Source organism: Zalophus californianus, chromosome 8 (genome assembly GCF_009762305.2).
Source record: "Zalophus californianus isolate mZalCal1 chromosome 8, mZalCal1.pri.v2, whole genome shotgun sequence".
NCBI lineage: Eukaryota > Metazoa > Chordata > Mammalia > Carnivora > Otariidae > Zalophus > Zalophus californianus.
Genome location: NC_045602.1, coordinates 96406093 through 96431162, shown reverse-complemented (window position 1 = coordinate 96431162; position 25070 = coordinate 96406093). Strand labels below are relative to the sequence as shown.

Here is a 25070-nt window from a genome sequence, read left to right as displayed (position 1 = left end):
CAGCTGTCTCAGTCTGCTTCTGGAGAGCCCAGCCTGGGATGCCTGGAACAGGCTCCATGCCAAAGGGCACCAGGGTCTCCTGCAGGTCACCTGTGGCCATGAGGAGGGAGGAGGGAGACTGGGCCCAGAGGTTCGGGTTTGTCCTCGCTCATCCCTTTCCGGCACCCACCTTTCTTTCCCCACTGCGGCCCTGCTGAGCTACAGGGGTGCCTGGCCTGTGACCAGCCTCACTCACTCACTCCCACGACTGCGTGCAGTCCGGTCCTTTTCATTACCCCTTACTCAGCATCACTATGGTGGTTCTGCTCCCATTTCAAGCCCTGATACAGGGACCCAAGGAAAAGAAAAATAAAACGTCACGAAGGACAAGAAATAACATGAACTTTGAAATCAGAAAGGCCTTGCCTGAAACATGTGTTTAACTTTACTTTTCCTGAAAACATAGAGTTCAATGTTTATATAATGCTTTACATAACCCTCCAGGATTTCATCAGAGAGTTCCTGGATCTGAACCTATGTTCTTGCATCTTGAGCCACCTGTTCACTCTGTACATGAGGCTTGATGGAAACCCAAAGGTGATTTGTGCTGGCAGTGGCCTTTAGCAGAAGGCAAGATCCCTGGTAGGAGATGTCGGGTGTGCGCTTTGCCTCTCAGGTATAAGGGCAGGCCCTGCCCCCAGGAAGTGTGGAAACCCAAGGAACAGTGGAGATGTCCTTCCTGCACTCAGGGCATGAAAGTTACCCCTGAGAGCTCCAAGAGAAGAGATTCTGGAACCCATGGGCCCATGGGGCCTCCCCTGTTCCCTGAGCTCTGGGCAAAATGGTCTTGAACTCCACACCCTCCTCCCTGAGTGTCAAATCCAGAGCCAGTAGGGTGAGCCGCAGCACCCTCTGGGGCCCTCACCCACCTTCCTAGCGTGAGGGCCACACTTCGCTTCTGCCTTTGGAATCTGGAACCTCGTGCTGTCACTCCTGTGGCCCACCCTGCACCGCACCATAAAGGCAGAGAAGTCTGGGAGGGGTCGTATTGCACCGGCTGAGCTGACACAGTGCACACCGCCCCCGACCCACGGGACCCTGGTTACCTTGCAGCAGCCCCCCAACACAGACGGCTGAGTGTGACAGGGGCCGGCCAGTGCCCCCCAACCCTGTGTCCGGGCATCGCTTCCAGCAACTCTGCACCTGTCCCCGCCGCCCCAACCGCAGACAGTCGCTCCCTCAGGAAAGCAGTGCAGGTAGTGATGACAACAACCACTCAGCGAAGTCGGTTATTTATTGTGCGGAATTAATCATTCAGAATTAATAAATACTCTATCAACACACTTTAACAGAAACTATTTAGGGACTGCATGACTGCAGCGCTATCACCCAAGGACTGAAATAACAATCTGAAAAAAGACATACGTCAAAATGACACATTCCTGCAGATGGCTGATTCAAGGCTTGTTTGTCAACCAAAGAACAATAGGAATATTGATGAGCTCAACATCAGAAACAACATTTTTAAAATAAACTTGATCTTTATGTACTCACTTGGAACCACCTACGAGATATATTAAGGAAAAGAACAAGATGCAACACATTGGGAGAGTGTGTGGTTCGCTAGTACTTGTCTTAAAGAGGGCAAAGAATATATCTGTTATCTATATTTGTATTTTGTGTATACCCTCTATGTACAGATGCATATATTATATACATGTGCTTATATAATCCTATACTATTTCTGGAAAGACACAGATGACACTGGTATCATTGGTGCCTCTGAGGAGCGGATGTGGGTGGCTGTGGGACAGAGATGGCAGAGTTTTTACTACATAACACTTCATACTAAATTTTTAGCTTTGAACCATGTGCAATTATTATCTACTGAAAAACAAATTTATTTTTTAAATTTTTTTAAAGATTTATTCATTTATTTGAGAGAGAGCACATGCTTGCACACGTTCAGGGAGAGGGGTAGAGGAGAGGGAGAGAGAATCTTACGAGCAGACTCTGTGCTGAGCATGGAGCCCAATGTGGGGCTCACTCTCAGGACCCTGAGATCACAACCTGGGCCAAAACCAAGAGTTGGCCACTTAACCGAAGGCACCACCCAGGCATCCCCTGAAAAATAAATTTAAAAGAAAATTCTAAAATAAGCAGCAAGAAACCCTTTAAAAAGTACATGTTAAGTTCATCACCATCCACAGCATATTGGGAAATACCCACATGGTGGCTTACAGTGTCATATTAAAAAAAAAAAAAAAGTCTTATGAGTTCCTCTCAACCTCAATTCTCAAACCACAAATACACATCTCAGAAAGAAACAAAGAAGAGCCAGAACTGGATGGTTTCTTGCAACTAGGTCCTGTGCAGGCCTTTGGGTCTAAGAGTCATCTAGGCCGAGCTTAGCAGCAAAGAGTGAGGTGACGACATCATCCCCAGTTTGCAGAGCCAGGTCATACGGTGTCTGGCCATTCATGTTCTTCTTTTGGATGCTTGCATTGCATCTGCAAAGGGAATGGGCATGAATAGAAGGACTCAGGCACCTGAACCTGAGGGCCTGGCTCTTCCCTGACACAGAGGCCGGTCTGGGAGCCTCCTGGCCCCACCTTCCTAAACCTGTCCCCAAGAGGCCACTACGACCCCCACTCTCAAAGGAGGCTCTACCCTGAGACCTTTTGAGGGGCTCTGTGATTTCAACATGTTCAATTGCCAATCCTGCCCATTGGCTCCCATTGCATCGAAGTCCTACAACCAAGTATGTTTGGTGGGGGGACAACATTTCCATTGTGCTTTTAAGAGCCCTCAGCGCTGGGGCCCACAGTGGGATGGTGGCCCCCATTCACAGGGTTAACTGTTCAGGAACTAGGGCCTTCTGAAATCATCACAGGTCAGCAGGGGACCCTCAGAAATCTCCCTTAGAGGCTGGAAACGTACCGCAGTAAAGCAGCGACACACTCCCTTCCTGCCAGGCCAAGCAGAGTTGCTTCATGAAGAGCTGTATTTTGGAGCCTGTTTGGGGTGGGGGAGAAAATCATCCTGCTAAAGCAGTTGTAATGCAGGATGCTGTGGGCATGCAGACAAAATCACACCAATGACACCAACCCTCCTTCATCTTTCGTCTTTCCTTTCTCCCTGGTAGCACAACTGTTACTTCACCCCTCACATTCTTTGGGTCTTTATTAGGCATTTACCACTGGAACTTATATGTATTCCCGGGGTTGCCACATCTCCTGAGTAGATGCATGATCTTCTTTCATAACTCCCTCTACACTGAGAGCAGAACGCACCTTCCATTTATGAGGTGGGGAGGGGGCACCATGGCTGGATTTTCTGTGTAACCACAGTTCAGTGTGGGGAAGCAGTGAATTGTGACTGCCGACTCTAACTCTGTCCACTGCTCTGACTCCAACAGGCAAGGACGCTAGAGGGGACACCCTCTTCGGTTCAGAGCAGAGGTGATACCTGTGAGTCTGTTCCTCTGAGTAGCTTGGTGTTATATCACCAGACCTTCTAGAATGTGTTTTGTACAGCGGGTACACCATGGTGTTCTGTGAATTTGTGTTTTAAGGAAACTCTACTATGAATGCACAAACTACTCAAATGGTTTATTCAAATCTATGTATCATGGTAGATGAAGGTACATTCTCTCTTTGTAAATCATGAATTACCTAATAGAGTAACTCTCCACAGTTGAACCTCTAAGAAGCAGACTAATGGTTACATCCACCCCTCCCGGCTACTGGGGCAGAACTAAGAGACAGAATGTTTGAAATTGCCAGTGAAGGAGGGTAGATGTTGTCCAAAAGCAAATGGCACTTCTCTTTGCCCATCTCTTAGTGAGACCTTGAATCTGTGTTCTTGAAATCTGCCGATAAGAGGAATCAGCTTTGGTGGAGGATGTGTACCTCTCCTTAGCCATCCCTTTGGGTTGAAAATGAGTGTATTCTGGTAGGAAAGAGACAAACATTGGAAACAGAAACACTAGGGAGGGGCTTTCTGTTACCTGCCAAGCCATTGGACAGAAGTTACCTGGTGTAGAGACCACCTACGCTGCTTCTCTCCACTAGTCAAACAAGCTGGGAATGCGGGGGAGGAAGAGTTTTTAAATCCTTGTTTGCTAAGGGACAATTCACTGAACCTTTTTTATGGGAAAGCCAGATCTCTGGATGGCTTGTGCCTGAGGAGCAGTAGGATAGATGGAGTCCTGAGGTCATGTTCCTGGATCTACAGAGGTCCAGCCAGGGGGTAGAGGTCAGGCTGACCCAGGTCTAAACACTTCGAACTAACAAATATAAAACAGACAGCAGAGTTGGCTCTCAGTGGAGAAATCCGCTTTCTTCTACTGGCATAAACTAAAGGGGAAGAAGAGATCTCTGTGCTCTATTTTGAGGGAGGGCTCTGGTCTAGCTTTCCTCCCTCCCCCTCCATGTGAGCTAGATTCTGCTAACCATGCTAATGCAGTGGGAGTGACAACGGGCTATTACACACCGTTCAGACAGATGGTACAACCGCAGAGTTAGACTTTAGTAGAGATCACGTGTGGGTAAATGTCAATTTATAGAATGGTAATGAAGTAAGAATGGAAACTGAGGAACACCAAGGAAAAACGGGTAATCTGTTCCATGTCCAGAGTAGTCCAGAGTAGTTTCTTCCTCTCAGCGGGACTTCTCATAAGCATCAATTCAAAATCTGTTCAAGAGATTTTGTACCAACCACAGACATTATACATAAGTGCTCCAAGAAAAGTTTGTCTGAATTGTACAAATATAAAATACACCTTCATGCCGAACATGGTGGCATTATTTTTATGAATAATGATAACCCAAGTGTGGGTCAAACGAAGAAGCTGACAGTATGAAGAATGTGAACCCCAGGGAAAGGTGAGCAAATAAATTCCAGCCACCAAATACGTCCACCAAATGGGCCAAACGTTCTACTCTAAAATAAAACTAAAAAGAGGTTGTGTCTACCTGATATAGCTGTCCTGTTGGACAGAAACGTAACAGTGCACACAGAAAAATTAACTGGCATATATTGTGAATAAAAACACTGGAGTTAAAGTTGAGATGGAGGAAAACAGAAGCAAAGCTATCTAACTTTGTTCCACGTGCTGGCTTGACACACTCAGCAGCACGATTCTCTGGTGGGCCTTGATCTGGTCTCAGAAGTAGGTCAAGGGGCAGCAGGGTCAGATGGCTGCAGGACCCCTAGAGAACTCCCAGTTTGGCAACTTAGTTGGCAGGCTATTAGCAGTTAACATGTGGAACCCGTCCTCAAGGAACTGTCCACCCCACATTTCCAAAGTAATTTCAGAGAACAACAGAATCCCAAGGCTGCGAGAGGTCAAGAGGCAGGAGAGGCCCGAGACCAGGGAAGTGACAGAAGTACCCAACAGGACTTGGTATCTGTCCATCCTGCTTCCCAGCTGGGGAAACCAAGGCACCAACCAGATCATGTAGTGTACTTGGATGTGCAGTGTCATCCCCAGTGTATCAACATCCAGAGACAACCGGATAAGGTTTTCTTTGTAGAGTAACTTCATGGCTACATTTCCATAGGGACTACACTGGGCCCACTGTTCTCTTAGCGATCTCAACAGTTAAGATCAGGATGAAAATAATGTTGCTTAACATCCCAAGGGTGAAGGATTTGCCGGCCCCCCCTCAGTGTAAACCCGAGAGCTAACAAAATTTATCATTTATAAAAGCTACAAAAAATTTGGCAATCCAATAATCCACTTAAAAAGTTTTTGTTTTGCCCAGGTTTGAAAAATAGTGGCAGTGAAGTCTCTTATTAAGGCCCACATGGGTTAAGATGGTTCCCAAGAGGTGCCAACGGATCGGGGCATGCGTGTGGCTGGACGCTGCTAGAGCAGGGCCCGGAGGCAGCGGCTGGCCGCGCCGGAACTCTCTTTTGACGGTGTCTTACTTACGGGCCCCAGCGCTGCTCTGTGTCTGCTCCTCTCTGCACGAGAACCGGAATCACTTCGTGGCGCGTGTTCACAACAGCCACGGTAATCACGGGTCGCTCTTCACTGTCCCTGCAGTTGGGGTCTGCTCCCTGCAGCATAAGGGAAAGGACAGACTTGCCTCAAACCCTGCTCTCGGCAGCATCCAGCTGCCATCCTGCGAAGTGTAATGCACATGCTTGCCGGAACTAAACTGCTTTACCTCAAGAGAGAACAGAATCAGGACACCCAAGATCTAACCACCCTAACTCGGGTGATAAAACTTCTGCTCCCCCCATCAGGAGGGGCAGGCATCCCCCCGAGCCTCGCTTCTTTAGGAAACATGAAGGTCACATGGGGTCACAGGCCAGGGATTCTGTCCACATTTATGCACATTATTTGGGCTCATATGACTTTTCTCTTTGCTATAAAAACTAGTAACCAGGAACAATTACTGGAAAGTCCTTGACTAGCCATTTAGTCCACTTCCAGGCAGTTTTAAATGAAATGGCACTGTGGTTGGGCGCCTGGGTGGCTCAGTCGTTAAGCGTCTGCCTTCGACTCAGGTCATGATCCCAGGGTCCTGGGATTGAGTCCCACATCGGGCTCCCTGCTCGGCCGGAAGCCTGCTTCTCCCTCTCCCACTCCCCTGCTTGTGTTCCTGCTCTCGCTGTGTCTCTCTCTGTCAAATAAATAAATAAAATCTTAAAAAAAAAAAAAAGAAAGAAATGGCACTGTGGTTATCACAATACTGAACAAGACTTGCATCTGAAAGAGACAGAGGTGAAATGTGAGGCTGAAATCCTCAGAGAGACTTGTTCTCTGAGTTGTACTTACCTCCTCAAGCAGCTGTTCAATCACAGAGACTCTCCCTTCCCCTGTTGGTCCAACTTCCTTCAGCAGAAGCCTGTTTTCAGGCTGCAGGGTTACACAAGGTCATTTCCACCGCCGTGAATTCGCACTGTCTCCCTTGCCCAGACCCAATTCCCAAGGCAAACACTTCCTCTCTAAGGTTAAGTTCTGAGCTCCAGGGACAGGTGAGTGTGAGCGTGTGTGTGCGTGTGAGCATGTGTGTGGTCTTCGACACCAGCAGCATAAAAAAACCTAGCTAATGTAAATCTTCCTGGTCTCTGAAACCTTGTCTCGGGGAAGAATACCACATTGACATTGTTTTATCTTTAAGGACAGGACAGGGATGCAATGAGAAACCTCACCACCCCCAGAAACCCCACACTAGTTTTATTACAAAGGAAATAAATATTCCTAAGAAAAGCAACCGGGTGAATCCTAATATTTCCTCTGCACAGTTTTATAAAGGGTTCAGAATCAGCCTAAGTATGACTGTTCAGAAAACGTGCTCACCTGAGGCATGAGTGAACTGATAAAGTCGAATCTTGTTTGGGGGAAGAAAAAGCTCTCACCTATCATCAGAAATCTGAAGAATTTATTATATGCTCTGTTTTCAAAATGTGATGAAATTCCCCTTGCTATGCAATCTTTCTTTATATATAAAGGATTACAAATGCTGGTTGCCACAAGGCTGAAGAGACAGTCTAGAAAGCCAGAGACATTGCTTTCAGTATGTTTCCATCACTGGTTCTGAGGGTGACCTGGGGTGGTTTGTCCCAGGACTCCCGTTTTCCTGTCTGTAAAGAAGAAATAATATATCTACCCCCTCCTGTCTTTCTGGGGAGCCATCAGGATGAGGACATTGGTCAAGGCCTGCGAACCTTCTGGAAGAAAATCCTGGGTTCAGGCTGTGTCCCTTCCGCCCCCTACTCTAAGGTGATTAGCTTGGAACAAGGTACTCTAATATTAAAGTGAACCCCTAGAAAGTCTGGGGGGGCACATTTGTTCTTACTGAATTCCATTCCTTATGGAAACTTATACTAGAATGCACTAGAATGTCACCGCATGAGGTCTGAGACCTTTATAGCTTTTGTTCATGATTTATTTTCACCACCGAGAACTATGCCTGGTATATGTGTGCTTCAAATAACCACTGAATGAGTGAACCACTGGATGCTGTTATTATTTGTCTGATACTTATCCCCTAAACACAAATGAGAAAATAAAGGCACATAGCAATGGGGAGATTTGGGTCACATACAGTGTAAGCAGGTATAGTCTCCAAAACTGTTAAAGTTTATATAACTCTATACTTCTCTTCTACTCAATGACAATATTTTAAACTGAGAGAAGGCCAAGAGTGCAAGGAATTATACACAATACATGTTAATATAATTCTAAGGTCTTCTTTCCAAATTTATTGGTGTTTATGAGATGCAAAGCACGTGGTGGGAAAACACAAGATGAGGCGAGAAGTCACCTGCCTTTGGAGAAATAATGATACAAGCTGGACACAAGTATACACACCCCTGAGGGCACCCTGAGGACCTGGCTCCATGGAAGGTGGAGGAAAGAACCCACACGTGCCCATCTTCATCTTGGGGGAAACCCAGGCTTTGGGCTTGTTGCTAAGCACATCTGTCTTCCCTACTGCAGCCAAAGAGGACCGACTGAAAGGCAAGGTGAGGGGCTGAACAAGGGCACCCACTGTCTCTTTCTCCAAAGCTCCAGTTAAAAGTGTTCAGTGTTCATGGTCTGTACTTTTGAAAAACAAAACTCTAAGAGCTGTGGGAAACTCTGGAAGGGTGCCATCAGTGGATGGGGAATTGTGAGGAATTCCAAAGACTGGAAGTAGCTGGAATTTGGCTGAGAGGGAAAACAAAGCAAAGAAAAACCAGCTGAAGATGCCAGAGATAGTAGTCTGTTCCCTCCAGGGGGCCCTGCGGAAGCTGAGTTAATCAACAAGGAGGGCCAGTGTTGGGCGCAGGCTGGATTCATGAGCGTTCTATGAAAGGGCTTTGCTGGTGAGTGGCTGAGATGAGTGGTGTCCTCCTCTCTCTCCTGGGCTCTCTGCTTAAAGCCTGGTAACTTTTTTTCCAGAGAGTTCATGATCTGCCTAACAAACTCTTCTACTGGGAGTACTGGGCCCAAGACGGGCAGAGCCCAGACCTCTGTGACAGACACAGGGATGGAGAATAAGGAAGGAAGGACAGCTCCATCTAGGAATGAAATATGCTAGAGCCCTTCACAGCACCATCCTCACCTCCAGAGGAAAGGCAGCTTAGGGGACCCCAAGGCTTTCTCCTGCCCTCCACCCAAATACCCTCCAGGTAGGCCTGCCCCACAGGATGCCCATCCATCCCCATGGGGACCCGAGGCCCACACACCCATGGCAGGCACTGACACTACTCAAACCAGCCCTTCACTTGTCAACGTGATCTGGCAACCAAGGATCATCACATATTTGAGACCAACCAAAAACAAGACAGACAAAGATGGACAGACAGAACTGACCCCAGAGGAAACAGAGGTGATTCCGGGAACTAATAAGAACTTTAAAATAATTCTAATTAATAATCTCAACATATTTTAAAAGATTCCATAAAATAAAAATACACTTCTAAAAAAGGAACAGAAAATGAAAAAGTATTCTTCCATTTAAAAAATCTCAAAGGAGGGCCACCTGGCTGACTCAATCAGTAGAGCATGCGTCTCGATCTCAGGGTCGTGAGTTCAAGCCCCATGTTGGGTATGGAGCCTACTTTAAAAAATAAATAGAATGGAATGGAATGGAATAAAATAAACAAGATAAAATAAAATGAAGTAAAATTAAAAAAAATATCTCAAAGTAAAACATTCAACAGCCAGGCCTAAGAAGACAGCTATAAGGACAAAGGAGTACACATACTGTGAGTTGCTCCTTTTCTTGAAACTTTTTGGTCTTGAAATTCTTTGTCCTCTTGACTTTTTCAGTGGTGTCTGAGGTGCTTTGGCTGTAGTCACTCACTGAAATGATAGAATCAAGGACTAAAACAATGCCCCCCTGCCACATATAAAGAGCTATCCTACTATCATGCCCCTCAAGAGGTCAGAAGAATAAAATGGCTTGTATAGAAATGTCTATTTTATTGACCCTCTCAAGAAGGACTCCTGAAGCCACTCATCTCAGTCCAGGACCAGAGGATGACTGGGAAGGAGGGGAAGAAAAGGGGACTATGGTTTTTTAAGCCCAAAAGAAAACACCCCCCACAACCTATCTCCCCAAGCCCTGTGAAAGATTTCAAAAATCTCACTCCTAACTTTAGAGAAGCCAGAAGAATAAAATGGCTGGAACATTAAAGGAAGATGTGTGGTTGGGCTGGCAAATTTTAAGCAATTCCCTGCTGTCCTTGCCAGGTCAGTGTGTTCCTGGTCGACTGTCTTAAAATCACTGGAAGGGTACAACTCACCCAAGCTGGACCTGCTGCCAAGTGGCCCATCACCACCCTTGGTGACACTGCTCAGAAAGTGGCTGCTGAAATCCACAGCCTTGCTGAGGTAAAGGTTCTGGGGAACAGAAAAAACATAGGCACTGTGACTGATGAGGCTGCTGTATCCCCACAGAAGGAGTGCTCTCCCTGCTAACCTGTTCTTCTCTTCATTAACGACCCCTCTGTCTACACATATAGTCAAGCTGGAAGCTGGACATCCCCTCACTGGGACATTTTGTCCATTCTGCCTCTTAAGTGGCTCCTCAGCCTGGCCCCTCCTTTCTGTCATTATAGCCACAACCCCCTCTTCATACACCAGGATCCCTGCAAGGGATTCCCAACTGGCTCCTGCCAGCCCACCCTCCACGTGGGTTGCTCCAGTCACCTTTCTACAATTTATACGTAATGGTGTTCTTCCCCTGCTTCAAACCCTTCCAAGTCTTGGAATAAGGGTGGCAAGATAGGGAAGCTCAGGCTACAGAGTTTGAATCCTGGCTCTCTTACTTATTAGCTCAGGGACCTTGGAAGAAGGTGGCTAAATTTCTCTGTACCTCAGTTTCTTCACCTGTAAAGCAGAAATATCATGGCCTACCTCAAAGGGATGTTGGGAAAGTAAAACAGGGAAAATGGAGGTCTATAAAATTAGGATAGATGATGCACAGTCCAGACCTGGAATTCTGATTCCACCTGGGTCAATTCCACAGCATAGCATCCTGTCCCACCCTCACATGGCTGCCTCTCCCACCACAGGGAACCACCTGCTACTGCCTGAACACTAGAACATACAGGTTAAGAAAAAACATATTAAACCTGGGGATAATTACTCCACTTCTACCTGATAGCATGTTGTAGATGCTCTTTGTGCCCACCCAGTTCCACTAACTGATTAGCATATCCCTCCCAGCTGCCGGGTGGGCTGCTAACACCTCACAGCTAGCCAACTGCCTCTACAGATGGGTGCTGCCTTGCTCTAGAGGTTACATCCTTCCTTTCCTTGCCTCACCTGGGACAACTTCACGGTGTGAGCCACACTTCAGAGCTCCTCATGGATCAGGCTGAAACTAGACTTTATGTATGACCACTCAGCCCCTTCCCCTGCCTTGACTCATGTCTTTCACTCCCCTTCTCATGTACCTCCCTGACCCAAGTTCTGCTGTAGCCACACAACTGAAAACATGGCATTCAGTGCTTGACTTGACTTCAAAACACTTTTGTGTGTGTCAGTGGACTGCATTTTCCCAGCCTCTGAGTTAGGCAGAGCCCATGTGTCTATCCTAATTTTCAAGACACCACTAGCCCCCTGATGGGTCCATGGTCAGGGCCTGATATACACTAGTCCCCGTGCTTTTCCCTGCCTTCTTTACCCATCTTCTTAATCCATTCCTTATTCTTTTGTATATTCTGACTTCTTGTCCAGTGAAACTACAGCTGCCGGTATGAATCAATCAATGTTTGTCACACACTACAGGCACTGTAGCAAGGTTCCAGTCACCATATGAGAGGGCAGATCAAGGGAGGCAGAGCCACAAAGTTTGGTTTATTTCTTATAGGTAAATAGGTGAAAGTACATACAGGCAAACATTTTTGTCAGTCTTTCACCTATACTCAGACTTTGGTGAGTATAAGTATGCCTGAGAACCAAAGGACTGATAGGGTGGGTAATAATTCCTGTTCTTACTACATCTTTATGTGCCTGAGACCTGGCTTCTCTGAGGTTCAGTACAGTTACTTATCTATTTCTATGAAATTATTGGCCTTTAGCCAAGTCTTATAACATTTGGAATTTATGCCTTCTATGGATTTCACAGAAGCACTTTGATAGAGTGTAAGCTATAATTTACTAGTTTGGTTGATTTTCAAATGAATAGCTTCTAAAGGTTTTACTCACTTTGTTGGATACTTGAATATAATTCAGCTGAATGCTAACTTCATAGCCATCTTCATGGACAGTAGCGGAGAGAAGCTTTTAAAAAAGCATTAGAGAGAATTCACAACCACGCACATGGGTTTAATGTGCTGAGCCAAGAAATCCTGAGATGTTAAACAGTAAATTTAATCAAATATTTAATGAACTCAAAAGAAGACAAGAAAAGAAAAACAAAGGAACAAAAGCTAAGTGAAATAGAGTATAAGTAGCAAAATAGACACAAATCCAGCCATATCTACAATTCTATAAATTGTAAATGAATGAAATTAACGTTCCCATCAAAGAGCAGAGACTGCCAGGCTGGATAAGAAAGCAAGACACAAATTTATCCTCTCTAAAGAGACACACTTTAAATTTAATCAAGCCACCTGGCTGGATGTCATCACCTGGGTGTCCTGAGGGACCAGGCCTTGGCAATCAAGGGCCAAGTTTCATAGTTGAGCAGCTTTCTCTGTAAGTAGCCAGAGGAATTTCGATCAAACAGGGGTCAGCAAATGCTTTAAGGATCAGAGAGTAAATATTTTAGCTTTTGTAGGCTATATGGTGGTTGCCATTGTAGCATAACAGCAGTTATGGACCATAAGTAAACGAATGAGTGTAGCCATGATCCAATAAAACTTGATTTACAAAACTGGGTGGCAGGCCTGATTTACCCCACACGCCATAGTTTACAGACCCCTGGGTTAGGCCAAAGAATGAATAAACCACCAAAATAGATTATCAAAGGAAACTGAACAGTACTTGACAATGAAATAGCTTCAATGTTGGCCTATTTGGTGGCAGAGGATCAAACAGGCTGATTTTCAAAGGTTCCTTCTAGTGTCATAAAAATGGAAGAAGAGATCTTCCCATAGAGCTCTTTATAATGATGGTGTAATTCTAGAGAAAAAGCTTAGGGCTCAGGGTCTGACAGACCTGCTTCAAATCCTGAATACCCCGAGACCCATCAGTGCAATCCTGGGCAGGTCACCAAACTTCTCTGAGCAAGTTTTCCTGGGTGTCAAATAAGGCTTGTTCGGATTATCTACTGCAGTGTAAAAAAAAAAAAAACACCCTAACTTAGTGGCACTAAACAACAACCATTTTATGAAGTTTGTGGCTTCCAACAGGGTACAGCCGGGATAGACTGTCTTTGCTCCATGTGTCTGACACCTCAGCTGGGAAAACTCAAATGGCTAGAGGCGGCTGCATGTTTGGAGGCTGGAACATTTTCTCTCATCACTCATCTGCCTGGCTCCTGAGCCAGGATGACTCAAGTACTAGTTGCGGCTACGGCTGCAGAGGGGTGCACCTACATGTGGCCACTCCATGGGGCTTGGGCTTCTCACGGCAGGGTGGCTGGGCTCCAAGAAGGATTGTTGGAGGGGAGCATGCGCAGTAAGACAGGAAGCAGTGTGGCCTCGCAGGACCACACCTTAGGAGTCCCATAGCATCACTGCCACCACACTCTGTGAGCCCCACTGCCACAAGCCCGCCCACATTCGAGGTGAGAAGACACTGACTCCACTCTTTGAAGGGAAGACTACCAATGAATTTGTGGCCATTAAAAAAAAAAAAAAACTGCTGCAAAAGTAATATTCCTACCTTGTAGGTTTGTTATGAGCGCTACAGACTGATGAACACAATGCACACAGTGAGTGCATCAGGAAATGGCAACTCTTATGATTACTATTGCTGCTAATATAGACTGGATTTAAGTGCACAATTTGGCAGGACTAAACTCTTCTGGGTTTTTTAGCTCTGAGCACCAGAGTCACCATAGCATGTGGGATCTAAAAGCATGGAATGTTCACAATTTACTATCTTATAGGTCAGGTGCCCAGAAGCAGACTCGGAGACAAGGCTCGTGTGCAAGTGATTTGTTAAGGCAGCGCCTGCAGGGGAGGACATAAGGAAGTGTGTGAGGCGAACGTGATAACCGCTACACTACGGAAACGCTCAGGACATAAGGAAGTGTGGAAAACAGGACAGGAAAGGGAAAAGAGCCAAGCAAAGTGCAGTCTCGGGTGAAGTCAGTGGAGGGGACCTGCAGCCTGACCCCATGGGACTCTCTGGAGTGGAAATCCCAAGCAGAGCTCACCCACCTTTCCCATTCTGGGTTCTGCGATCAAGGCCCGGAATTCAGGGTTGTTCTGAGCATAAGACCTGAGGTGGGCAGAGATATGATCCAACTGTTTTCTCCAGTATCCTAAAGAAAAAAAGAAACCCATCCTCATGGGTAGCTCTTCTGAAGCCAAGAAAGAAAAATGTTCCTGTGCAACATGCATTCTCAGGTTATTTCTCTTTGCCAAACTTTGTGATGGGTTTTACTTACTGAAACTCAACTAGGTATCAGAGTGAGTTCCATTCTTGCTCCCAGGTTTATTTTTTACACATGACTGATCACAGAATAGTACAGAATCTCAAAAAAAATGTATATTTTGATGGCCACATATGGGGTCTTTTTCTTTTATTCTTTTAAAATTAATCATATTGAGGGGCACCTGGGTGGCTCAGTTGGTTAAGCATCTGCCTTTGGCTTGGCTCTCAGGTCATCATCTCAGGGTCCTGGGATTGAGCTCCACATCGGGCTCCCTGCTCAGAGGGAAGTCTGCTTCTCCCTCTCCCTCTGTTCCTCCCATGCTATCACTATCTCTCTTTCAAAATTTTTAAAAATAAATAAATAAAATTAACCATATTGAGATATAACTTTTAAGTGTACAGTTTGATTTTCAGCAAGCGTATATATCCCGATCAATATGAAGGACACTTCCATCACTCCAGAAAGCTCCCTTGTGCCCATTTGTCATCTGCACAGGGTTTAAAACACATTTGAATTCAATCATTGCCACCACTTAACACTTGGGAGATTTTGCATGAGTCTGGATTTCTGGTTTCTCATGTGCAGGCAGGAGATGCATTTATAGGAAATGTCCAGAACAGGCAAATCCATCAAAACAGAAAGAAGATTCGTGGTTGCCAGGCACCTGGGAGAGGAGATGTGGGGCATGATTGCAAAATGAATACTGGGTCTACTTTTGGGGTGATGAAAATATTCTGGACATACAGAATGGTGATGCTTCTATACTGCTCCTAATGGACTGAATATCACTAACTATACACTTTAAAATGGTTAAAATGGTGAATTTTGTTATGTGAATTTTAGAATGGTAAAAGGAGAAAGATAATGGTAGATAACAATAATGACATAGACTAACAACATTTCTACTGTAATGACAGCAATCCATACATGCTATTTGATTTACAGACTAGACAATGGAGCTATGAATCAAAACATCAGAGTACTGGGACGTCTGGATAGCTCACATGGCTCTTGATTTCGACTCAGGTCATGATCTCAGGGTCCTGGGATTGAGCCCCATGTCAGGCTCTGTGCTCAGTGGGGAGTCTGCTTGCAGATTCTCTCTCCCTCTCTCTCTGCCCCTCCCCTTCTCTCTCTCTCAAATAAATAGAATCTTTTTTTAAGAATTAAAAAAAATTAAAACATCAGAATACTACAAGTTTAAGAGCTATAATATGAAGGAAAATTACCTAAAGAAAAACAATGGAATTTATTTCTTATGTATAGAAATAAATCTAAAAGAAGAAAAAATGCAATTTTCTTTCCAAGAAAGAGGGAGTTCCCTACTGACAAGAAAGTGTGTCTTTTCCCCTCACCTCTTCCTGGGCTGACAGCTGTGAGGAGAGGTTTATGGTCACTCATCTTCTCCTGCCTCTGCTTCTGAGAAGCCATTTCCTGTTCCTTTTTGGCTAGTAGCGTGCCAGATGGGTAGAATAGGCCAGCAGTCTGTGTGCCCACGTCCTTCCGAGTCCCAGCATTAGGTCTGGGTAAAGGAACATTTAGGGACTGCCAGGCAGATCGGGGCTATGAGCAAGGCAGAAAACAAAATACTAGAATATGATTTAATTAATTCTTCATATTACTTATAGAAATGAATTCTAATCCGAAGTAAACATATCTCCGAGAAACTGTACTTTGAACTAAAAAGAGGTTTTTAGCCCTTGCCTCACCTTCCTTGCTTCTGTCTCTCCCAGCAACTCCCATTCTGATCTATAAAACCAGCCTTATCTGCTTGGCCATTTACTATATCAAATTCGTCCAACTGAACTGATATTCTCTGCCTTGCTGCCCGAGGCTTGAAAGAAATCTAATCTCTCAGTTCTACAATCCAATAGAACATAAACTTCACTACTCATCCACAGTCAACCACTAGTCCCCAGTATTTCTCTGAGATACTCCTTCATCTGGATGTGGGGACTTGAGAGGACCATCATGTAATGTTATGTAGGTTGTGCACTGCACAACATCACTGCATCTAAAGGGATACCATTCACACGGTGAGCATTATATATTTGCATATTCATTAGGACAATTTTTCTGGTAGATGGAAGAAAATGTCTTTCTAACAAAATTAGTATATTAAAAATCAATTTCCAAAAGATTGCAGTCAAATGCCTTGAGGAAAGAACCCTTTGTCTCACTTGCATATGGTTCTATATGGGCTACCGGCAGCCCCAGGATCCATAAGTCTCAGTCTGGGTTAAGAAGGCCATGAACTCCCTAAAAATGAAAGCAAAGTTGCTGAGTGCATGTGCATTCTCTCTAATAACTATCAATCTTCAAATTCTTCTAGTGAAGAGCTAAAAAGAAATCTGAAAAGCCTTTATGTAGCTTAGAGAAATTTATAAAAGGCTAACGCCAAGCTTGTTAGAGATTAAGTCCTTCTGAAGATAATCCTGCAAGATTTTCCTTAAACTGTGCGCTGTTGTTATAAATGGCAAAAGCAATTTCATATGCTTGATGTAAGTTTTCTAAAATATAAAAGAGCAGGAGCAAAGTTCCTGGCAGGCTACATAAGAAATTCATGAAGTATGTCTGTCTCAGGGCGCCTGGGTGGCTCAGTCAGTTAAGTGTCTGCATTCCACTCAGGTCATGATCCCAGGGTCCTGGGATTGAGCCCTGTGTCTGGCTCCCTGCTCAGTGGGGAGTCTGCTTCTCCCTCTGCCCTTCCCCTCCCTATCCCCCCACTCCGCTTGTGCTTCTCTCTGTCTCTCAAATAAATAAATAAAATCTTAAAAAAAAAAAGTATGCCTGTCTCATGTATTTTAAATCCATTTCTCCCTCATGACATTGTATTGATTTCCATTATTTATATTAGTCTTGCAAATGCAATTAGACCTCCATCTACTATAGATAAATCTTTGAATTCTGAAGAAATCACTCGAGTGTTTAAAGCCTAAATTGATCGAATTTATTTACACATCTAGTTGAAAATACAAAGGAAAGGTCTACATGTTTCGGCTGTCTTTCCCCGAGTTGATCCACAAGGTGGAGGAAACAAATTCAGTCTTAAGCTCATCCTCCTGGCACCAGTGCTTCCTACAATGGAGGCCTCACCTCAGCAAAGGGGCCAAGTTCTCCAGCAGCTAGAGCCAGGCTGTTGTCCAGGCTAAGTCTTGCCAAGGACTTCACATAAATACCACAGGAACCACAGAATCGGGCAGATGGGTGATTGCTGGCCCCACATTTAGGGCAAACAGAGTAGCAAGCAGAAATGCCCGGCTAGAGGACAGAAAATATTATTACACTTTCATAAATATTAGAGTCCTAATTTTCCCACGTAAATTATTCTCATACCATACAATCCCCAGCCATCAAAATAACATATGCCTATACCCCTGATCCTGCAAGTCTACCTTCTAGAACTTATTCTCCTGATGGACAAGTACACAAAGAAGTATATTTAAGACCATTCCCTGCAGGATTGTGGTTTTAGAGAAAATAAGTGGAAAACAACCTAAATGTCCAGCAGTAGGGGATGGCTTAAATGTATCATGATACATACAGATGGCAGTATGTTATAGAGCCACTGAAAAGAATGAGGAAGTTACTAACAAGGTACATTGCTAGGTGAAAGGAACAGATTTAGTGTTTCTATGAAACTACTAGTTTACTTAATAATGCTTTTAATGGCTCAAAGAACACACACACTAGGTGATTGCTTCTGGGGATAGGCGCTGTGGGCCTGGGATGAGAAGGGAGATTAATCCTTCACAGGAAGCGTGCTGTATTATTTACATGGGACACTTATTCAAAGAAATGACTTTAAGTGTTTCATTAAAAAGGTAAGGGGTGCCTGGTAAAGCCTCAGTGGGTTAAGCATCTGGCTCTTCATTTCAGCTCAGTTCATGATCTTGGGGTCCCGGGATCAAGCCCCATGTCGGGCTCCGGGCTCAGTGGGGAATCGGCTTGAGGATTCTCTCTCTCTCCCTCTGCCCCTCCCCCACTGGTGTGCTCTTTCTCTCTCTCTCTCTCTCTAAAGATAAGAAGACAATTCATAAAAGAAGAAATACCAAGAGTCAATAAATGATTGAAAAAGTTTAACCTCAAAGAAATGCAAAGCAAAACAGCAATAACAGAGCTTTCTCAATTTAACAGAATCCATTATCTCTGTCCCCGGATTCTTAGGTAAATAGGTGCTAGTACTCAAATCCGAAGAAGTGATTTCTGCAAGGCAGGGGAAGAGGAGGAACTGTCCATCTCTAGGGTGGTGGTGAGGCCTCGGCGCCAAGAAGCTCAGATTTAAAATACCCACCGTGGATCCACACCAGTCACAGAAGCAAGCTTCCCGGCGGTTCCTGCGACCACACTTGGAGAAGGAAATGGTCTCCCCTTTCTGAGTGGGCAGAGGAGGGGCTTTATCTCCACTGCGCATGGGCTGGGAAACACAATGGCTTTTATCAATAGGCAGATTAATACTATATTCTGCAATCTCCCTCTGAATTCAGGGGAAAAAAGCTCCAAATCATTGCAAACCCTGGAATAAGGTATTTTTGCCCCAAAGAGTAAAACTACGATGAACTTCACCAATTAATAAATTCGTACAAAGAAGACACATTCCACAAGTTGATGAAACTGGTGCCTCATGCATCTTGATATTCCTCAGTATCTTTAATACCAAACATAGCAAGCCTACCATTGATTTACCATAACGATATTTATAAAGAAAGAATGTAAGCAGACTGTCACAACTGAGGTTTATCTTCTTTCCTTTAGGGCTCTGGTTTCCATCTGGAAATGTGAATTTATTTTCCACCCCTGACACATGAAAAGAATTATTTTATTTTAGGGAGAGAGAGAGAGAATTGTTTCGTGAGAATTTCTGAAACTTTGTGAGGTAGGCCTGGATTCCTGCTACTTCCTTATTGCCTAGGAAGAGATTTTCTCATCGAACAAATGAGGATGAGAGTATTCGTCACTGCTATGTGATCACCTACTATGTGCAGGCACATAGTGCTGAGCACTGTCCTGCTAACCTCGCATCAAACCACAGGACAGACCTGTGAGGTGGGTGCCATCGTGACTTGTGTTTTACAGAGGTTGGAAACCGAGGCATGGAGAAGGCAAGACTCAAGATTTGACCCCAGGTCATCTGATTCTAAAGCCTGCCCTTTATCTATGGCTCCATGCAGCCTCTCCACTCTTCACAGGTCTGTAGGCAGGGTTCAGATGGTTCATGGCAATTAAACATGGAGGGATGCTTACCATAGGGTCAGGCTCCATATGTCAGCTTCCCTCCTTGCTCTTGCTTTCCACTAGATCCTGATTTCTTTAAGAGAAAGGACTATACTTCACATTTTTCCCCCACTGACACAGTACCTTGAACCTTGGCACATCAGAGTTATGCAAATGGTTACTGAATGAATGAATCAATGAATAACTGATACAATTGATAACAACACATATCTCACGCACAACACTAAGAATGTACACACTAGGGAAGATGTTTTCTAAGGACCATTTTTCATCCAAGATTGATATTTTAGTCAACTTTATTTGCCTAGCTATATCCTGTTTTACTTCAGGGACTGTTTTGTTATCCTAGAACAGATATCTATCCAGAAGGATAGAACAAAGATCTCTGTTTGTATAGGCTTACCCTTACCCCATTTCTGTGCAATTAGTGAGAGACTCCTTGGGACAAATCAAGAGAGAAATGCTTTCCACACTTTTGCTTCAGACTTAAATTTCAAATGTATCCTCCTGCTACAACAGGGTTTTGATATAAAATTTGCTGACTTGGGTTTCTAAATATAAAGACTTCAGATCTTTTATTTAAATGCATCTACTGTTGGGGCACCTGGGTGGTTCAGTCGTTAAGCATCTGCCTTCGGCTCAGATCATGATCTCAGGGTCCTGGGATCCAGCCCCCTGTCGGGCTCTCTGCTCAGCAGGGAGCCTGCTTCTCCCTCTCCCACTCCCCCTGCTTGTGTTCCCTCTCTCGCTGTGTCTCTCTCTGTCAAATAAATAAAATCTTTTTAAAAAAATGCATCTACTGTTCAGGGTGCCTGAGTGGCTCAGTTGGTTGGTTAAGCATCCAACTCTTGATTTTGGCTGAGGTCATAATCTCAGGGTTGTGAGATTGAGCCTGCATCCGGCTCTGCGCTCAAAGCAGAGTATTCTTGAGATTCTTTCCCCCTTCCCTCTCCCCCCCCCCGCTCCTCCCCCGTTTATGCCCTCTCTCTCTCTCAAATAAATAAATACATAAAATCTTTTAGAAAAATAAATGCATCTACTGTTCAAGTGGATTTTTTTAAACATAACATTGCTTTAAAGAAAGAAAAGGTATTTTATTCCATTCATATTAATGCTGCTAAACAAAGAAAAGACATAAGCTATCAGACTGAGTACACATTGTTACTTCTATGGCACTTCAGTGATATATACTCTCATTGCGACATCCAAACTCTGATACACCATTCAAAGAGAAATCAAATCCTGAAAACAAATTCAATTTTGTAATTTTTCCTGAAACAGTTTTCCTGATAAGTGAGACCCAGAGACAACTACATCCCTGACAGGTAATAACGTCAATTTCAGTTGCACGTACTCCTATTCCTTCACTTTAAATACTCCAAATAGGCTGGCAGAAAATCCAGAAGTGGGTACCCACCATGTTCTCAATTTCAAACAACAGCATGGCCCAGTCAGTAAAGACATACCTGACCGTGAATGAAATACAAGTGGGTCTACTTCTCTGCTGGCTGCCACCAGCCTTCTGTGCAAAGTTATTAAATGAAATTGTTAGAAATTGCTGATTTTATTGAATCCCCCTTGAGTTAAGACTTTGAAAACTATTTTGTATTGGTGAATATACAAAGTCCTCTCCACATTTAGAAATATTGCCTTCAGTGTGTCTCTCCAACCTCCTACTTCTTCCCTCCTCTGCAGATTATATTTCTTCATTATTATTGAAACTGGACATTTAGCAGCCACCAAATAGACGCCTAGTCCATGCTGTCAACCTACCTCTTGAAATGAAGGCAGGGCCCCCTCACAAGTGACACAGTATTTCAGGTGAGCTGGATTCCCTGTACCACAGGTGCGGCAGACTACTTTCTCCTTGAAAACAAAGAACGAGAAATATATTTTTCTCTGAGCAAATAACTGTGCAAAGAAATCATCAAGCAGTCTTTTCAATCAGCCAGCTATGGACCCTATTTTAACACCCAGACCCTGAAACTGGATTGGTTTAGGAATGATTACAACATAGTGTCAGACAAAAATCATTTTAAAAGAAACTCTCCCCCCCGCCCCACCCAAAGAAACAAAACTCAAAATGAACAAACTGAAAACAAGTATTCATTTGGTCTCAGAAAGGCAAATAAAAAATTTTGCACTGATTATGTATAAGTATTTACTTTTTTTCTCCCCAGTGGAAAACATGATGGTAGGGTCTTCATCTCATGGCTTGAACAATAAACAGAAAAGTCCAAGACTAGCAAAAGCTTATCTATGTGTTTACAAGTCATCTTGTAAACAGCCCATGGGGCTTCATGTTAATGAATTTAGGTTTGCTCTACAGTTTCTCACTCAGAAATGCAAAAATGAAAAGACTCTCTTAGAAAATAAATGGTAAGTACAACTTTCCAAGTTAGGAAACTGAGGATAAGTAGCAATAAAGAGAGGAAGGAAGGAAGGAAGGAAGGAAGGAAGGAAGGAAGGAAGGAAGGAAGGAAGAAGGGAGGGAGGGAGGGAGGGAGGGAGGGAGAGAAGGAAGGGAGGGAGGGAGGAAGGGAGGAAGGGAGGAAGGAATATTAAAATAGTCTACTAGAGTTCAACTATTAGAGGTTTGCTAAAACCTGTTCAGTCGCTGGACTATTCTGCACTATCAGGATACTATCCCCTTCACTTATCAGTGACACTCAGTGTTCCTTTCTACTCCAGTGCCTACATTTCCCAGGTGTCCTGAAACTGACACCATGTGTTCTGAAGCTGTAGAGGCAAAGAAGATGATCAAGAGAAAGTCCAACTCCCAGGATTGTAGTTCCAATGCCACTAGGTAGGCTATGAGGTCCCTGGCCTTTCCAAGTCTGGTTAATTTCACTCCAAGTGAAATTAAACCAAGTAGAAGACTCCAAGTTCTTGCAACTCAAAGAACTCCTAAAGTGCAAATGGCTGACTGACTGCTATTCAAAATATCAGAATATCACAGACTCGCTCTCTGTGGATCCTGACACTCCCTGGTTCCAGCATTCTTCAAAGTTGCTTAAAGTCTCTGTAGCATAATCTGCAACTGCCAGAGCTTTTCTGTGAGATTTAGGACTGTGGTCTTCCTGGAGACTCAGAAAAGATCTGGTGACACTCAAGACACTCCTTGAGAAGTGAGTCAAATTTCCTGTCCCTGTGTTATAAAAAATACTGAGATCAAACAAAAATAACAAAGCTGTTTGCTGCAGGAAATATTCTGGAAAGACTATAAACCAGTAAGGCTGCTTACTTTTCAGTCCAACAGCTTACCTCAGGATCCTCATGCTGGCAGGTCCCACAATCCAAAATTAGTATATCCGCACATCGTTAATATTTCTATGTGTGTGTGCGTGTATGTGTGCATGCACATGTGTGTTCGCATGCACGTGTAGTGAGAACACCTAAAATCTACTCTCAGCAAATTTCCAGTATACAAAGATGGATATATTAATTAGCTTGACTGCAGTAGTCATTTCACTATGTACATGTATACTAAAACATCATCACCTTAAACATATAAAATTTTTATTTATTTATTTATTTTGAGAGAGAGAGAGAGAGAGAGAGCAGGGGTGGGGGGCAGAGGGAGAGAGAGAATCTTAAGAAGACTCCACACATAGCACAGAGCCTGACGCAGGGCTCAATCTCACCACCCTGAGATCAGATCTGAGTTGAAATCAAGAGTCAGATGCTTAACCGACTGAGCCACCCAGTGGCTAAAATTTTTATTTAAATAAATTATTAAATTTTTTATTTAAATATTTTAAAATTTTATTTAAATAAACTATTTTTAAAGCTAGCATGTCATAACTTTGCCCGATCCAACCTAACTCTGCCCTATCCCAATCCTGCCTTGCAAAACTCCCTTTTAAATTTTTTTTAACTAATAAACTTCATTTTCTAGAGAAGTTCTAGGTTTATATAAAAACTGAGCAGAAATTACAGGGAGTTCCCATATACTTACTCCCTGTTCCCACACATACACAATCTCCCCGAATGCTGACATCCCATACCAGGATGGTACTGTCGGTACAACCAGTGAACCCACATGGACATATCATTATCACCCAAAGTCCATAACTGACCTTAGGATTCACTCTTGTCAAACTCTCTTTTTAAAAAATCACCCAAATGCATCACTAAAACCCTATAAACACCTTTCCCTGCCTTCTCTCTTCTGAGATACTATCAAGACAGTCAAAATGGCAGTCTACATACTGTTTCAAGTCCAGTAAACACAGCCTTCTTGGCCAACAGGCATTTCTAATGGTTTTGTTGGTGACTTTTTGACACCATGTCATGGCTTACTTCCTTGAAGAGCAGTGACCATGACCCACAGATAGAAAAAATTTTACGTCACAATCACTACACTCATAGATGTCCACAGGGATGACCTGAGATTGAGGCCACTATCAGACTACCTTAAAGAAGATGCTAAACATCTGTGATGAGGACCTTTTTTTAAAAAGTCATTACCCTCTGGCACCTAGGTGGCTCAGTCAGTTAAGCATCTGCCTTTGGCTCAGGTTGTGATTCCGGGGTCCTAGGATTGAGCCCCATGTCTGGCTCCCTGCTCAGCGGGAAGTCTGCTTCTCTCTCTGCCCCCCACCTTGTGCTCTCTCTCGACCTCTCTCTTTCAAATAAATAAATAAAATCTTTAAAAAAAAAAAGTCAATACCCTCATATGCTGGGGCGCTTGGGTGACTCAGTCGTTGAGCATCTGCCTTCGGCTCAGGTCATGATCCCAGGGTCCTGGGATCAGGCTCTGCATTGGCCTCCCTGCTCAGTGGGAAGCCTAAGTCTCCCTCTCCAACTCCCCCTGCTTGTGTTCCCTCTCTCGCTGTCTCTCTCTCTGTCAAATAAATAAATAAAATAAAATAAAAAATACCCTCATTTGCTACCTCATCCATAGCATTTGCAGTGTGTCTAGTTGAATGGTTCTAAGCAATTTAGTGGACCCAACTTAGTTATTGGGGTAACATTTTTCCTTACAGAGTAGTTGGGACATGAGAACAATTTTCTAATCTCTCAAATGATAAGCTCTGACAAAATGAAGTGTGGAAAATGTAGTAGGTCATTGCAAACTTCATCTCAAAGTGGATTTTGTAAGTTACCAAGCTAAAGTTCTGCTTGATGCAGAGTTGTGGTTACACTGGCTTTAGCCCCAAATCACCGTGTGAGAGGCAGGAGTCTCATAAGGAGGTAATTGCCCCAGTCACGTGAATAATCAGATCTTTTTCAGTAATGACGTCAAGAGGATCCCAGCCCTAAGCCTGTCAGATTCTAGGAACCCAATATGACTGGAGACCTGGGGGTATACTATATGTGCTAGTTAGAGCCCAAATGAAATTGATGATCTCT

At 44.0% G+C, this 25070-nt stretch overlaps 1 protein-coding gene across 10 annotated transcripts in view; it reads right to left on the bottom strand.

The window, feature by feature from the left end:
• Positions 1 to 2034: 2034 nt before the first annotated feature.
• DZANK1 (double zinc ribbon and ankyrin repeat domains 1) overlaps positions 2035 to 25070 on the bottom strand; it is a 62500-nt gene continuing 39464 nt past the window's right edge. For 4 of the 10 annotated variants that reach the window (XM_027621270.2, XM_027621276.2, XM_027621272.2 and 1 more), the window contains 12 exons: positions 21489 to 21581; positions 18775 to 18897; positions 17577 to 17741; positions 15836 to 16043; positions 14263 to 14366; positions 12140 to 12214; positions 10231 to 10327; positions 9690 to 9787; positions 6770 to 6850; positions 5918 to 6045; positions 2920 to 2994; positions 2035 to 2489 (listed from right to left, as the gene is read on the bottom strand). In XM_027621270.2, the coding sequence (XP_027477071.2) occupies positions 2366 to 2489; positions 2920 to 2994; positions 5918 to 6045; positions 6770 to 6850; positions 9690 to 9787; positions 10231 to 10327; positions 12140 to 12214; positions 14263 to 14366; positions 15836 to 16043; positions 17577 to 17741; positions 18775 to 18897; positions 21489 to 21581 (1371 nt within the window). In that variant the 3' untranslated portion in view covers positions 2035 to 2365. Of the gene's footprint in view, positions 2490 to 2919; positions 2995 to 5917; positions 6046 to 6718; positions 8648 to 9689; positions 9788 to 10230; positions 10328 to 12139; positions 12215 to 14262; positions 14367 to 15835; positions 16044 to 17576; positions 17742 to 18774; positions 18898 to 21488; positions 21582 to 25070 lie in introns of those variants that run through there. The other 6 variants (XM_027621277.2, XM_027621278.2, XM_027621273.2 and 3 more) reach the window with 5 other exon arrangements.